Source organism: Symphalangus syndactylus, chromosome 5 (assembly GCF_028878055.3).
Source record: "Symphalangus syndactylus isolate Jambi chromosome 5, NHGRI_mSymSyn1-v2.1_pri, whole genome shotgun sequence".
NCBI lineage: Eukaryota > Metazoa > Chordata > Mammalia > Primates > Hylobatidae > Symphalangus > Symphalangus syndactylus.
Genome location: NC_072427.2, coordinates 24,515,170 through 24,530,655, shown reverse-complemented (window position 1 = coordinate 24,530,655; position 15,486 = coordinate 24,515,170). Strand labels below are relative to the sequence as shown.

At 46.2% G+C, this 15,486-nt stretch overlaps 1 protein-coding gene across 7 annotated transcripts in view; it reads left to right on the top strand.

The window, feature by feature from the left end:
• Window positions 1-15,486, top strand: part of IL16 (interleukin 16) — a 108,573-nt gene that overhangs the window by 68,480 nt on the left and 24,607 nt on the right. For all 7 annotated transcript variants that reach the window (XR_010121017.1, XM_055277461.2, XM_055277464.2 and 4 more), the window contains 5 exons: window positions 1,054-1,164; window positions 4,056-4,170; window positions 9,614-9,687; window positions 10,355-10,571; window positions 13,652-13,769. Coding sequence is in view for 6 of the 7 variants with exons in the window: in XM_055277461.2 (XP_055133436.2) it covers window positions 1,054-1,164; window positions 4,056-4,170; window positions 9,614-9,687; window positions 10,355-10,571; window positions 13,652-13,769 (635 nt within the window). In the remaining variant the exon portion in view is untranslated. The remainder of the gene's footprint in view (window positions 1-1,053; window positions 1,165-4,055; window positions 4,171-9,613; window positions 9,688-10,354; window positions 10,572-13,651; window positions 13,770-15,486) is intronic.

The following is a 15,486-nucleotide window of genomic DNA, read 5'->3' as shown; positions in this document are numbered from 1 at the left end:
ACACAGCTCTGCTTCTCATTCGCAAATAGTTAAGCCTGTCTGCCTACCCCAAAATTACATTCTGAGTTTTGAAGTCTTTGGGCTCCGCCCCCTTGCCCACCACCTCCTGCCTGGCACAAGGGGAATTCTCAGTAAATGTGTCTTGGATTGAACCTAAGTCTCAGGGCATTCTTGGTAGCTGGCTTCCCAAATTCTGCCTGAGACCTCGGTTGTGAGGACTTGTCCTGGAGGCAGTGTGTTCTATGATGTTAACTTATAGAGGAAAGAGGTTTAATGGACTCACAGTTCCACATGGCTGGGGAGGCCTCGCAATCACGGCAGAAGGCAAAGGAGGAGCAAAGTCACATTTTACATGGCAGCAGGCAACAAAGCATGTGCAGGGGAACTCCCCTTTATAAAGCCATCAGATTTTGTGACGTTTGTTCACTGTCGTAAGAACAGCACAGCAAAGATCACCCTGTGATTCAATTATTTCCCGCCGGGTCCCTCCCATGATACATGGGAATTAGGGGAGCTACAATTTGAGATTTGGATGAGGACACAGCCAAACCATATGACACATTCACTTGTTCATTTTCTCCTAGTCAGCTTTATAGTGGGCAGTAACATACAGAGGAAATAATGATTAAATTATATTTACTAAATTTCCCTTTTTTTATTTCTAGGAAATGGTTACTAATTGGCAGTTGGACCTTTGAATATACTGCAATGTGATGAGATTTTTATGGAGTTAGTCTTTTAATCCCATACCAAGTATGCCTGAAAGTGTCAGTTTAATTTCGTTTTTATAGTATTCAAACTGTCCATCCATAATTTGGGAAATCAGATCTCTTTTTTATGATATCAAATAACACTCAGTTTTATGAAGAGGAAATAAGACTCCAGTTTATGGTTTTTCTCTTCCAATTTGTCAATTGGCGTTTTTCAACATGTTGCCCTTAGGAGAAAGAAGACTTGGTTCCTCTCCTTGGCTGGGCTTTTCCCCTTCCTGGTGAGGCGTGTGCTGCTGTCCTACGTGGCTAATCTTCTGCCCACTCTGGTTCCTTGTTGCAGGGAACTTCGAGACCAACACGGTCCCTGAGCACAGCTCAGCTCGTGCAGCCATCTGGGGGCCTCCAGGCTTCAGTCATCTCCAACATCGTGCTGATGAAGGGCCAGGCTAAGGTGAGAGGGGACTGTGGCCAACCGGAAGTCCTGGGGGGCGGCACCAGTCTCCAAGGAGCTTCTGTGTCCAGGGAAGGATGGGAATAGGACTACTGGGGTGTCCTGGCGCATCAGAAGAGACAAACACAAGAGCGGCTAGTCTTTTAAAACGCACAACTGGCTGAGTCCAAGCAGCACACATTTTTCTAATTAGACAAAGTGATCGTTTTCTTGTAAAGGACGCCAGACCCTGCCAGCTGCCTTAGCACTTTCAAAGCTTGTTCTCTAATTCATTCCTGGCACAGTAGTTTCCAGGACTTAATTTTACCTGATAACATAAATCCAAATTGTTTACATAGATTTCTGGATCCTGAGTTTACCTCTGCCATTCAGATGTTGGCATAATAAAGCAGGGACCCACATATTAATTTATAAAAACATACGCTACCTACTACATGTGGGAAATTCAATGGTTGATAGTGCTTTTGGCTGTCAATTGGAGCATCTGGAAGAGTCAGAACTAACTCTACCTCTCTCAAGATGATGAGGCATCATACTGATCTCTGCTTCACAATTGAGATATATCCAAAGGGGATACAAAAGTATGGGTGGTGGTGGTGAGGTAGGGGGTGTACACAGGTTTGCACTGCTCCCAGAACATGCCACCTTGTGCGTGAGGTTGACTGCAAAGCTCTCAGGCCAGCCCAAGCACCCCAGGTGCTAAGATAATGAAAGGGTGGTTTATTTATGTAATATAATTTTTTGTGTGGTGTGAGGGGAGGACCTAATTGCTACTTATGGTCTGCCCAGGGGGAGGGGCCCCACCATACACCTCAAGTCCTCTTTCCCTCCATCTCCTGTTCCTTCTGTCTGCTGGGAGCTTAGCAGGAAATAAAAAAGGAGACAGACATGAGAGATGCTGGGATGAATGCTCCTCTGATCACAAGGGGGTAACTGTCTTCTATGCTGACTTTCTCTGAACGACCCGATTTTCTGATTAGTAAATCACCATGCTTTTTCCTCTTCAATTTAGGTAGTAGTATTTTTTTGAATTGACTTTTAAATTGTTTGCAGTGCCCAAAAGAAGGTGAAATGGTAAACGCCACCAAAACTCATGCAAAGATGACCAAAAATGGTTTAAGTTATCTTGGTGTGCACAAAATGTGCATTCAATGAGTAATCTTTATGAGGCCAGGGGGTGGAAGAAGATGAATCATTTGATATAGAAATCCTCATGTACAGAGCAGTGATGATGAGTTCAGAAATAAAGCAGGCTTCCCACTATCTGGTGATACAACCTACACCCCAAGATCTCGTCACTAACAGGATGACAAGTAGCAGTGAAGCAGGGGGAGGAGGAGTTAGACCCAGAAGGATCAGTAAGTGCTTGAGGTAGAGTCAAAAGCAAATCACACAATAAAACCAGCCACCAAAACCCGGGCATTGTGCTATGGGCTTTGCAACCCTAACTCCTTTAATCCCCGCAACAACCCTCCTATTATCTCCCTTTTATAGACGTGGAGCTGGGCACGCTGGCTCACGCCTGTAATCCCATCACTTTGGGAGGCCTCCTGTTTGAGTCCTGGAGTTGGAGACCAGCCTGGGTAACATAGTAAGACCCTGTCTCTACAAAAATAAAATAAAATAAAATAAAATAAAATAAAATAAAATAAAATAAAATAAAGTAAAATAAGATAAAATAAAAATTAACCCGGTGTGGTGGCACATGCCTGTAGTCCCAGCTGCCCAGGAGGCTGAGGTGGGAGGATTGCTTGAGTCTGGGAATTTGAGGACACAGTGAGCTGCAATAGAGCCACTGCACTCCAGTCTGGGCAGCAGAAGGAGACACTATCTCTAATGAATATCTATGTGTGTATGTGTGTATATAGATACGGAGATGGGGGACCTGGGAGGTTGCAGGACTTGTTCAAGGTCACTTGGTTATTGAGCAGCTGAACCAAGGCAATGACCCCAGGCTGCCTGACCCCTGGGCCTTGTTCTTAACCATGATGCCATCCTGGGTCCCCAGGGTGGGTGAGACTTTGAGTCTAGAGCAGCCGTCTCAGCCAGGACAAGGCTAGGGGCCCGTGGAGGAGCCCTGAAGGGGCTCCTATCTCACCTTTTCCTAAGCCTGTGCTACTCCTGGCCACCATTTGTCCTGCCCATCCTGGAACACACACCACCTTCACCAGAGGCTTAGAACAGCTGCCCATCCCCACGGCTCTCCCACTGACTCCCTACAGTGTCAAGAAGATGGCGGACAGCGTGTTGTCTCTGAGGCACGGGGTGATGCTCATAAACAGTGGAGCGGCTCTGGCCTAAAGTAAACTGCCCATGAGCAATGGTTCTGTTAGAGCAGTGGCCATCACTTTAAAGGGTCTGTCTAGGAGCCAAGCTACTGGCCACTGCCTGGCATGCTTGTAGGTTGGACCCAAAAGCCTGGCCTCCAGGTGCATTTATGCTTTTATCCTGTAATACGTGCTTCTTGAGCACCTGCCTGAGGCCAGACACAGAAATAAGATGCATTTACTGTCTTCAGAGAGCTTATAGTCTAGAAAGCTGCTTATTAGACTCAAGCTATGCCCTCTAGGGCAGGATGGGGTGCCTTAGTCCTCAACAAAATTGAGCAAGTCACATGCATTTCCTTTGCTGCTTTTCAGGTCTGCCAGGCCATTCTGTGAACTCACTGGCCGATTTGCAGGGGAAGCTGTGCCCACCCCAGGCTGGCCTTCAGGCCGCTGCTCTTGCTACTTTTGTCGTTGTTGTTAAGTTCTGAGACCTCTGAGACCAAAGGCACCTTCTCTCCTTCCCAATCCCTTTGTTCAGGGCTGAGGCAGGCCCTCAGAAGGCATCAGCCCAATGAGAAGCATGGAATACTACCCCGAAATCAGACCTTCTCTTTTTTTCCCCAGGGTCTGGGCTTCAGCATCGTTGGGGGAAAAGACAGCATTTATGGCCCCATTGGGATTTACGTCAAAACCATTTTTGCAGGGGGAGCAGCAGCAGCTGATGGAAGGCTACAGGAAGGTAGGCTTCCCAGCCCTTTTCAGACCATGGTGGAGGAATCAGAAGCAGAATCCAGAATTGCTGGGGCCATAGAAGATGTTGGGAATGCAAAATGTGTCTTGAGCTGTCAGGATAGGGCCAGCATGCATCCTGGGGTCTGCAGGGAGTGGGGACACAGCTCCCCCGAGGGGGTCTTCATTATGACTGGCAGGTTGGTTGTGCATGTTTGCACATTTAGCCCCTGGCACCATTACCCCTTAGCTGGTTCTGGGGACAGCCTGGGTGGGACTGAAGTCTGAGGGGTCTGTTTCTGACCCTTCCCTCCTCTCACCCATTCTCTCAGCTGTCTTTCCCTTTCCATCCAAGATCCTGTCTCAGTTGCTGAGATCTGCTAACACCCCCTCTCCTTCATTCTCCCTGTCCTTCCTAACCCACAACCATAGGGAAACCAGGTTCAATGCTTCCAACCCTTGTAACAGATGAGTCTGATAAACATTCGCTACGAGTCTACTGAATTCTAGAGTCTAGGAATACAGAGAGAAACAATCAGGCATGATTCCTGAAGAGCTCATGGTCTGCCACAGGGACTCTCTCTTCCACTCCCTACCCACCTTTCTTCCATCGACCCACCTCCTCTCAACTCTTTCATATCCTCACAGGACAGAAGCCTCAGCCATCCTGGGATTGAGGGGCTGGGGAAACAGAGCTGCCTGTCTTCTTGTCCTGGAGAGTCAGGGTTCCCCCCACCCCCAACTCCACCCTAAAGTCATGCATGAATTATTGAGCAACAGGTTTGGCCCAAAGAGATTGCCAAGTTTCAACTCAGGAGGCAAAGTTCAGGGGCTGGAAGTCACAGGGCAGAGAGTACCCACTGCAGGTCAAGGACGGGGTCATACACCAGAGGTCTGAAGAGAAGTGACTTCATAGCGTTTTCACTCTTCTCTGTCAGCTGGGTTTCTGTAAGCTATGCTGGGAGCCTGACCACCTTTAATCATCTAACTTGCTTAGGGCAGGGTAGGCACACTACGGTCTGTGGGCCAAATCTGGCCCACCACCTGTTTTCAGTATCTCATGAACAAAGAAAGGTTTTTACATTTCTAAATGGTTGAACATTTAAAAGTGTTTTTGATTATTTTATGATATGTGAAAATGAAATGAAATCCAAATTTTAGTATCCATAAAAAAGCTTTCTGGGGATTCGAGCACGCTCATCCACGTACCTGTCATCCAGGGCTGCTTTCATGTTATGGCATAGTATGGAATGGTTGCAGCTCACAAAGACTAAAACTTTTACTATCTGGGTCTTTACAGAAAAAGTTTATCAACCCCAGCACTACGCAGAATTACACATACGGATTTTAGGGTGTGGGCAATGCCGAGCCTCTGAAGGTTTTTATACTATGGGAGGGACCTGCTGTGACCAGGGTTTTCAGAGGCTTCAGGAAGCAGAGTGTAGGGTGAAGTGGGCCATTGTGAACCCCAGGCTACAGCTCTAAGGACTGCCCAGAGGCGGTAACCCTGGGAGGAGAAGGGAGCAGATGAGAGAAGTGACAGAGGCTGAGCAGAGGTCACAAAGGGCGGGGCGGGTCAGAGAGAACTGGAAGGTTTCTGGTCTTAGTAAACTAGAGAAAGACATTGCCTTACATAGAGGAAGAGGCACTGGAGGAGGAGGAGGAAAAGGAAGGCAAACCAGAGTGTGTAGGTCTGAGTGGCAGAAGGGAGAGCAATGTCCCAGGATGACCACGAGATGGCGATGTCCAGCAGAGGAATGACATCCGTTCTCTCTCCGTTCAGGGAGTTAGAAGTGAATGCAGGCATTTGGGGAGCACGGACGTTAGAAAAACAGCTGAAGTTACCAAGCAGATGAGGGGAGGGGAGGGAAGGGAAGGGGAGGGGAGGGGAGGGCCCAGATGCAGTTCTAGGGGAATAGCTAAATCAAGAGGGGAGGGGAGGGGAGGGGAGGGGAGGGGAGGGGAGGGCCCAGATGCAGTTCTAGGGGAATAGCTAAATCAAGAGGGTAGGGGAGGGGAGGGTGGTGGAGGGGAGGGAAGAGCCCAGATGCAGTTCTAGGGGAACAGCTAAATCAAGAGGGTGGTGGAGAGGAAATGTCAAAGAGAGGAAGAAAGAACAGTGGGATCAGAACTGGGACAGTGTGCCATCGTGTGTTTTATTATCTTTTGTACTTTTCTGTGTTTAAACGAAGGGTGGGGGAAGGGTTAAAGTGGCAAGAAAAGAGAATATTGTGTTTTGTTTTCTTTCCTGAACGTAAGCCTGCCCGAGCCAACCTTTTTATTTTTTCTGAGCATTTGCCTCCCTCAGTCAACAGCAATCATAAAAATTGAAGATTTCAATGAGTCAAGACTCTCAGCTAGTATACGATCCCTGATTCTAGCCTCAAACATTGACCAAATCATCTTTTATAACTTCTTTTAAAAGTAAATATTTGAATCTTGAATTCAGGGCAAATACATTAGTTGCAACAAAAGTTTGGTGTACAGATCAAGGCTACTAATGTTTTACTTTTATTCCCCTTCCAAGAAACTATTGTGTAAGATTTATTTGGCAAAACCTAATCAACCAGCTTTTACCAGATATAGCCAAATAAGGACAGGACATTCCAAAAAGCCCAGAGCTGGGCTGTGTGGCCCCAGTAAGATGGACATTCTAATAACTTAATGAGAAGTCTAGCCCCTTAGGTAATTAAGAATGGACATTCTGAATTTTTGTTGTCTATCCTTCCTTCAGCACACATGTAATTATATTCTGATATTTTAAATGTATCTATTTTCCTTCCCAGACTTGGAGTCTCACAATGACAAGAACTGGTTCCTTTTATTTTTCACTTTGGCTCCAGCAACCTAACAGACGGAACTGATTTGAATACTCTCCCCACCCTGCCTCCAGCCCCTGTTTCCAATACGTAGTCTTGTGAAATAATATAGCACATCCAAAATCAAAATAAAGATGTGGAAATGCCCAGCTGCTAAGAAACAAAGAAACAACTTTAAATCTAAGAATGGCAAACTCAGGGGTTGATGATATGGCGGGGAGGGCTGCTGGATGCTTATAGACCTTAAGGGCTGGAGCTCAGATTTGAATGCCCACATGGGCAGAGGGGACAGAGCCTTGGGTCCATGTGAGGCTCTGAGAACCTGCACACAGCCTTGATAATGAAAGAGTTTCCCCTCAATAAAGCCAACAGGCCCCAGGGGAGCAACAAGGAAACTTAACTTTACCCATGGCTCCTCAGTGGGCAAAAAACATCTCTCACCGAAAAGTGAGTATCAAAATTGTGTCATATATGGGCATGCAGTTTACATTTATAGTTCCTGTAAAGCAAAGGTAACGCCAAGGTAAGAAATTAATATGAAAACTAGTCCCAAACCAGTGAAAACCTTGGGGTGCCAAATGGAAATAAAGGAAAAACTGGCAGTGACCTGGGGTATATGGGAACCCCATAGAAAAACAGAATATCCTGAAAATGAGTTTATAAAGATTACATACTATAATACCTCAGGAAATGTCCACTGTTGAGGAGAGTCAGCAGAAATAACAAAGAGGAGTGTTAGCCCTTAACAACTTAACAGAACAATCTAAAAGAGACTATAGAATTTCTATGTTTAAAATCATTTTAAAAAGATATAAAAAGGAATATAAACTGTAAGACAAGACCGGAACACAGTAAAAAAAATAAGTGGAAGTGAAAAAAATAACTTTTGGAAATGAGCAAAGAAAAAGCAGTCATTGAAATAAAAAACTCAATGGATGGCTTAAACAGAAGATTAGATGCCGCCGTAAGGAGAATTAGTGAACTGGAAATTATCCAGTACGCCACACAGATCAAAGAAGAAAAAGATGAGCACTAAAGAAATATGGAGAATAGGTTGAAAGGGTCCAAAATACATGTAATAGAAATTTTAGAAAGAATAGAGTGAAAGGGGAGAGATAATATGCAAAAAGATAGTGGCTTATAATTTTCAAGAACTGACTTAAGGCATGATTTTTCTGCTTGAGGAAACACAAAGTGTTTCCTTTCTCTCTAGCACATCATAATAAAACTGCAGAATATCAAACACAAAGGAAAAATAAATCTTTACTTTTTTTTTTTTTTGAGACGGGATCTCATCCTGTAGCCCAGGCTGGAGTGCAGTGGTGCAATCACAGCTCACTGCAGCCTTGATCTCCCAGGCTCAGGTGATCCCCCACCTCAGCCTCTGAAGTGGCTGGGACTACAGGTGCATGCCACCACATCCAGCTAATTTTTGTACGTTTTGTAGAGACAGGGTTTCACCATGTTGCCCAGTGTGCCCCCATCTCAGCCTCACAAAGTGCTGGGATTAGAGGTGTGAGCCACAGTGCCCAGCTAGAAAAAGGAATCTTAAGAGAAACCAGAGAAAAAGGATGGATTATATACAATGGAACCATGATTAGGTGACAGCAGATTCATCAGTAACGACCAGGTCCAGAAGTCAGTGTAAACATAGTATTTATATCTGAGTTGCTTGGTGCAATGTTGAATTCAGAGAAAATGCTCCCTGTTTGTGTATTGAACAAATTGAAAGAAAGGGAGAAGTGGTTTTCTATTCACATAGAAATGGATTTTTGGTTACAGGAAGAATGATTCTCCTACAAGTATACTGTTGTGAAAAAAGGACTTGCAGTCAAAAGATCCAAGTCCTATTTATTTATTTATTTATTTATTTATTTATTTATTTATTTTTACCATATGACTTTGGACTTCTCTGAGTTCACTTTTCTCTATTGTAAAATGGGATCTACATTGCATTCTGGAAAATCGTATCCAAACCACATCCACTGAGCAATCTGTAGACCTCATTCAGCATTGGTCCTAGGGATATATCATCTAATAAGACAAAATCCCTGTCCCCAACAAGCTGCCAGCCTGGCCAGGGAGTGACTCAGGGTGCAGGCCATTGATCACCACCCAGGGTGACAAGTGTAGTAGGTACAGTGTGACATGAACGTACAAAGGAGCTAAAGGTAGCAGGGGCCTAAAGATTAAGAAGGGATAGGAGGAGAAAGTGAAAGTACATTTTATTTGAGAAAATAGCATGGACAAGCATTTAACTGCACAGACCATTGTGGAAAATGCAGGTCGTGTTGCATCAGAAAATGATGCATGGGAGCAAATGGTGTGAGGGTCAGGGAGACAAGGAGGAAGGAGGTGAAGCAAAGAGGTGGGCAAAGACCATATCCAGCCAGGACTTGTGTGCCTGGCTAAGAACCCTGGGTTTCACCCTGGAAGAGAGTGGGTGCCACAGAAGGCCCATGTTACTGCCCTGCCTGCTTTGCAAGGGGAGAGCACAAAATGAGAAAATGTTCTTCCAGAGCTTCATGCATCATACAAAAATCTGGGCAGGTGGGGAGCCTAGAGTTAAAGGTAATGATAATGCCCTTTGATTGGGCAACACTCTTCTTAGCTACACTTTCTCTCTCTCAACAGGTGATGAAATTCTGGAGCTCAATGGTGAATCAATGGCTGGACTAACACATCAGGATGCTTTGCAGAAGTTCAAGGTGACCATTTCTTATCAACACGTGGCCAAACTCTGGGGCCTTCAGGCAAAGAAACCAAGCTCTCAGCATCCAAACCTACAAATTCAAATTGTGGAACCCTTCACATGAGGCACCTCACTGATGCTGCTCTTGGTGCAGGGTTAAAAGAAGACCTGACTCAGAAAATAATAGTGTGATCAGGATTGTTGTGAGGGATTTTAAAACTCTTTAATATGTATAAAATTGTTTTAAAACACTCCATGTATTTATCATAGTATATTTACAAATCTGTTTTAAGTTTTTAAGATAATTGCTAAATGATATATTTAAGTCTCCATCTAGTTAGTTCAAGTCATGACTCTATCCATCCATCTACCTATTATCTATCTATCTGTCTATCTATCTATATCTATTCATCCATCTATCTATCCATCCATCTATTCATCCATCTATCTATCCTTCCATCTATCTATCTATTCATCCATCTATCTGGCATATGTAGATATATATAGTTGTTGTGTGTATATATACAAATATGTCATAATATAATTTGTAACATGTATAAATATATACACACATTTATATTTCAGACACATACACACACACAGAGGTGTGTTTCCTTAAACAGTATTCTTCATCTCACCCTGGATTGCTGCTGGGTGTTGTAGCCTTCTCTCTTTCCTTTCAGCAAGCCAAAAAGGGGCTCCTCACCCTCACCGTGAGAACCCGCCTGACGGCACCCCCTTCCCTGTGCAGCCAGCTGTCTCCCCCACTGTGCCGTTCCCTGAGCTCCAGCACTTGTATCACCAAGGACAGCAGCTCCTTCGCCTTGGAAAGCCCTTCGGCTCCCATCAGCACTGCCAAGCCCAATTACAGAATCATGGTGGAGGTTTCTCTGCAGAAAGGTAGGAGTGCTGCAGCTGCATCCCCTGCCTGGGTCTCCCAGCACTGGCTGAGTCTCCCAGGCTTTCCTCACTTGGAATCAGTCCAAAGGCAGGGCAGGATGTTGTCTTTTAGCACATTTTACAGCTATTGCATGGAGCCAGGTCTAGTCTTCTGTTTATAGAAGCTAAAGACATACCATTTGAATCTAGTCAATGTGTTCTGGGTCAGTGGTTTAAATAAAGCAAAACAAAGCAAACAAAAACTCAAACACAAAAATACCCAGAGAGAGAGAGAGAGAGAGAGACAATGCGCCAGGAGTGGTAGCTCTGCAGTAAATATGCTAAGACACCCCGGGCAGGCCGCCTCCCCTTCCCTGGGCCTCTGTTTCCCTACCTGTGGCAAAGAATTGAGATCCTTTCTACCTCTGACATTCACGGACAGACAGCCATTGCCTTTGCCACCCCAGGTGGGCTGCTGACTCCAGAGGGCTCGGAGCCCTCTCTGCCTGAATGCAACCGAGATGAGGCCTGGAGGATAAAGAGGAGGAGGTGAGGCACAGAGCTGGGCTCCAGCACAGGGGCCAGCATGTCTTCTAGGAGCAGAATGAAGGCCAGCATGGCTGGAGCTAGGTGGGCAGAGTGAGAGCTGACATCAGGGTACTTGGCAGAGGCAGAGAGACCGTGTGGGGCTTTGCAGCTCAATTCTCTTCTAACTGGAGTTGGACATCTTTTAAAGATTTCGAAGCAGGGGAGTGACACATCAGTTTATGCTTCCAAAAATGTCTCCTAGGGTTCTCCATGGAGAATGGCCCATAGTGTGACGAAAGTAGAGGCTTGGAAACCACTTGCAGCCATTTGGGTCAGAGGTTGGGAGTAGTGGATTTGGAGAGAAGAGGATGGGCTTGAGATGTATTGTCAAAGTGGAAGGGAAGCACACATAGTTAATTCCTAGCTAGATGGATGAATAGATGGATGGATAGATGGATGAATAGATGGATGGATAGATGGATGAATAGATATAGATAGATAGACAGATAGATAGATAATAGGTAGATGGATGGATAGAGTCATGACTTGAACTAACTAGATGGAGACTTAAATATATCATTGAGCAATTATCTTAAAAACTTAAAACAGATTTGTAAATATACCATGATAAATACATGGAGTGTTTTAAAACACTCCTGCTAGGTCGGAAGCTCCCTGAGGCCTCAGATGCCTCTGTGTGCCTGCAAGCCTGGCACAATGCTTGGCATAAGGACTGGGGCAGATAAGTCTGTGCTGGCATGGTCCCAACAGCTGTAACCAGGGCTCCCGCAGTGTATTCGCTGAGCAGGCATAAAATGGGAAAGGCATGGCCTTGGAGTGGTGTTTCCTCTGATCACTGGCATCAGAAACAACTTAGGGAGGATTTTTGTTTGCTCATTTTATATAATGCAGCTTCTAGACTCTACCCCCAGAGATTTTGCTTCAACAGTGTTTGTTCAACAAGGTGAGGTGAGGCCGAGGGATCCACATTCTAAACAAGTATCTTATGCAATTCTGACACCCATTAGACTGAAAAACTCTTGCTCTAGTCAGGACACCTGGGCTGTGGGAAGGGCTCTGACTTTTACCAAATTCTTCATCCATAAAATGGGATTGCCAACAACTGTCACGACCTCCCTTATGGGACTGCTGCGAGGACCAGCATGAGAAGGTGAAAACATTTGCCAAAGTGCTCTGTAAATCATACGTGTCGAAAGAAAACTGTAAAGGGCTTTCCCCTACTCTGTGCTCACTCCATCTGGTCCTCCTTGCCGACAGCTCCTCGTTTTCCAGGCGTTTCCATGTTGGTGAGCCCCAGGTCCTCTCCCACACACTGGGGGATCCCATCCAGCCCCACGGCCCTAACACCACCTACATGCAGCTACGTTCAAACTTTCAGCTTCCACCCTGCTTTCTCCTCTGGGTTTCGGCTTCATCTGTGCAAACATCTGCTCTACATGTCCCTGGGATAGTCCCAGACATCCTGACAGCACCCCCTTGCCTGTGCAGCCACTTGAAGTAGCCATTCCTCACTTTCCAGCACATTGCGCATGTCATTTGGGCAAAACTGAACCCCCCAGTCTCACCCTCATAGCCCCGGGCCTCCATAGCCCTCCCTGCTTTGGTAAATAACATCACCATCTGCCCAGTTACTCAAGCCAAACAGATCTCCGAGTTATTTTGATTTTATTTGTTAAGTTTCTATACTTCATCCATCAGCAAGTCTATCTTCAAAATATCTTCCATGGGCATCCGTTTCTCTCCATCGTCACTAGAGGTGAAGTCCAAGGCCACCACTGTCTCTCTCAACAGAGGCCTCTTAGCTTGTCTCCTTGCTTCCATTCTCCATGATCCATAGTTCTTTCCCTTCACAGTAGCCAGATATGTTCATAAAAATAGGAGTGAGATCATGTCACTTCCTTGTTCATAGCTCTCCTATGGCAACCCTTCTCAGTAGAAAATAAACCCGTTCACTGACATGCCCTTGTTGACACAACCCCACTGAATCTGCGCTTGATCTTGATCCCTCTCTCTCACCGTCACGTGCTGCTCTCCCGTGCAGGCTGTGTCCCTGCCACACTGGCCTTTCTGGTCCTGCAACATGGCATGCTTGCTTTTGCCCTTGGGCCTTTGCACTGGCTGTTTCTGCTTCTGAGATGCTCTGCCCCATCTCTTCACCCCTAACTCTTGCCACTTGTATTTTAGCCTAACTAGTGTCTCCTCTGAGGCCTGAAGTAGCCATCCCTCACTTTCCAGCACATTCTGCGTACATTCACCATGTAATACTTATCAGTCTTAGATACTGTCCTCTCTTCTCATCTAGCTCCCTCCTTCTCTTCTTCCCTTCCTCCCTCCTTCCCTCCTTCCTTCCTAGTCTTTCCCCACTATTCCTTGCCTGCCTTGGTCACTGTTCTGACCCTAGAGCGGTGCCTGCACACAACGACTACTCTGTGAATACAGGTGGGATGAAAGCTGTAATAACCAGGGGGCCATCTCTGTGGCACCCAATCGACGAGTAGCCCCCTGGGAAAGTTCAGTCCCGGTCTCCCCACCCCGCCCTGTTCTGCTTCCAGAGGCCGGCGTGGGCCTGGGCATCGGCCTGTGCAGCGTTCCCTACTTCCAGTGCATCTCTGGCATTTTCGTGCACACGCTCTCACCAGGATCCGTTGCGCACCTGGACGGACGTCTCCGGTATGTCCTCCCTTCTGTTTCTGAATATACCCCCAACTTACAACCAGGGCAGAAATACCGTAGAATGTCGGGAGATTGATTTGGACATGAGCTATAAAGAATGATCTTGTGGTGGAGGTCAGCCGCTCCACCCGCCAGGACACCCCCTGTTGTGGGCACTGGCTGGGGAGGGACAGGCCTCCTTCCGGCCCCCCAGGACACTCTTGGGAGGTGCATTTGCAATCTGGCTCAGAGGGAGGGAGTGAGGCTTTGCACCCCAACCCCTCTCCAGGCCACTGGGAGGGTGGGTGCTGGCTGAGCCCCCAGGGCTAGCAGGAGTGGGGTGGACAGGGTCTTTGTTCTCAGCTCCCACAGCAGAGCCAGGTGTGGGTCCTGCCAGGACCAGACTGAGGTGGGGTGGCCTAAATACCACATCCTGCTGTGGCCAGCACACCCCCAACCCTGCACACATTTGTGACCCTGAGAAATCCCAGGGCCGAGCTGGGAGGCAGAGAAGCTGGTGGGGATGTCTGAGGCCATGCCCAGGGGGCTGGTTCAAGCCTGTGGCTGGAGCTGGGGTCTGTTTATCTAATAAAGTCCCACAGGTGCCTCAAACAAAAAACAACAACAACAAAAAAGAGAATGATCTGGGCATAGCTCAGAGCCATGTTCCTCAAAGTGTGGTCTGGACCAGCAGAATCAATGTCAACTGGGAACTTGTTAGAAATGTGGAATCTCAGACGTCCCACCCGGACCTGCTGAGCCAGGACCTGCATTCTAACAAAATGCCCATGAACGTGTATGCATGTTCCAGCTTCAGAAGCATCGTCTCAGAGAACGCCAGTCCAACATAGAAAACGCACTTTAATTCAGATTTAACTAATAGCGAATTTACAATGACATAAATAGGAGCTTTGATGAGGTTAATCTATGAATTCTATACGGAAATGGTGGCTTAATGACAAAAATATTAGTAAGCTGGGCACGATGGTTCACACCTATAATCCCAGCACTTTGGGAGGCCAAGGCAAGTGAATGGCCTGAGCTCAGGAGTTCAAGACCAGCCTGGGCAACATGGCAAAACCCATCTCTACTAAACATAAAAATTAGCCGAGTGTGGTGGCACCTTCCTGTAATCCCAGCTACTTGGGAGGCTGAGGCAGGAGGCTTACTTGAGCCAGGGAGGCAGAGGTTGCAGTAAGCCAAGATTGCACCATTGCACTTCAGCCTGGGCAACAGAGCAAGACCCTGTCTCAAAAAAAAAAAAAAAAAAAAAAGAGAAAATATCAGTAAGAGAAATACAGGTTCTTTCTCCCATAAAATATTTTTGGGTACTCCAGATATATTTTTTATAAATAATTTCTAAGAGAAGTTCGAATCTAATTTTTTTCAATAACTGATCTGAATTTGATTTAAAAATTTATGCTATTTAATTTGTTACAATACTTTGCACTCTAACATTCATGTATAGTGCAAATATATCTTCTCTCACTGGTTTTGGGTTTTCCTAAATCAGGAGAGTTTTGCCATCCTGTTAAAGGGTTTCCTACAATTGCAGCGTATGGAAAGGCCGTCCCTGCTTATGATGCTGTCTCTCTGGAGCTTCTGAATTTGAAAGGGATTTGCTGTTATCTGCAGGAGGGTGGCAGGTGATTTGCTGAGCTGCTCTGCTGGTTCGTGGGACATAACTGCAGGTTCCATGTGGTTGTCTTGGTCCTAGTACCCTCAGACAGAGAGT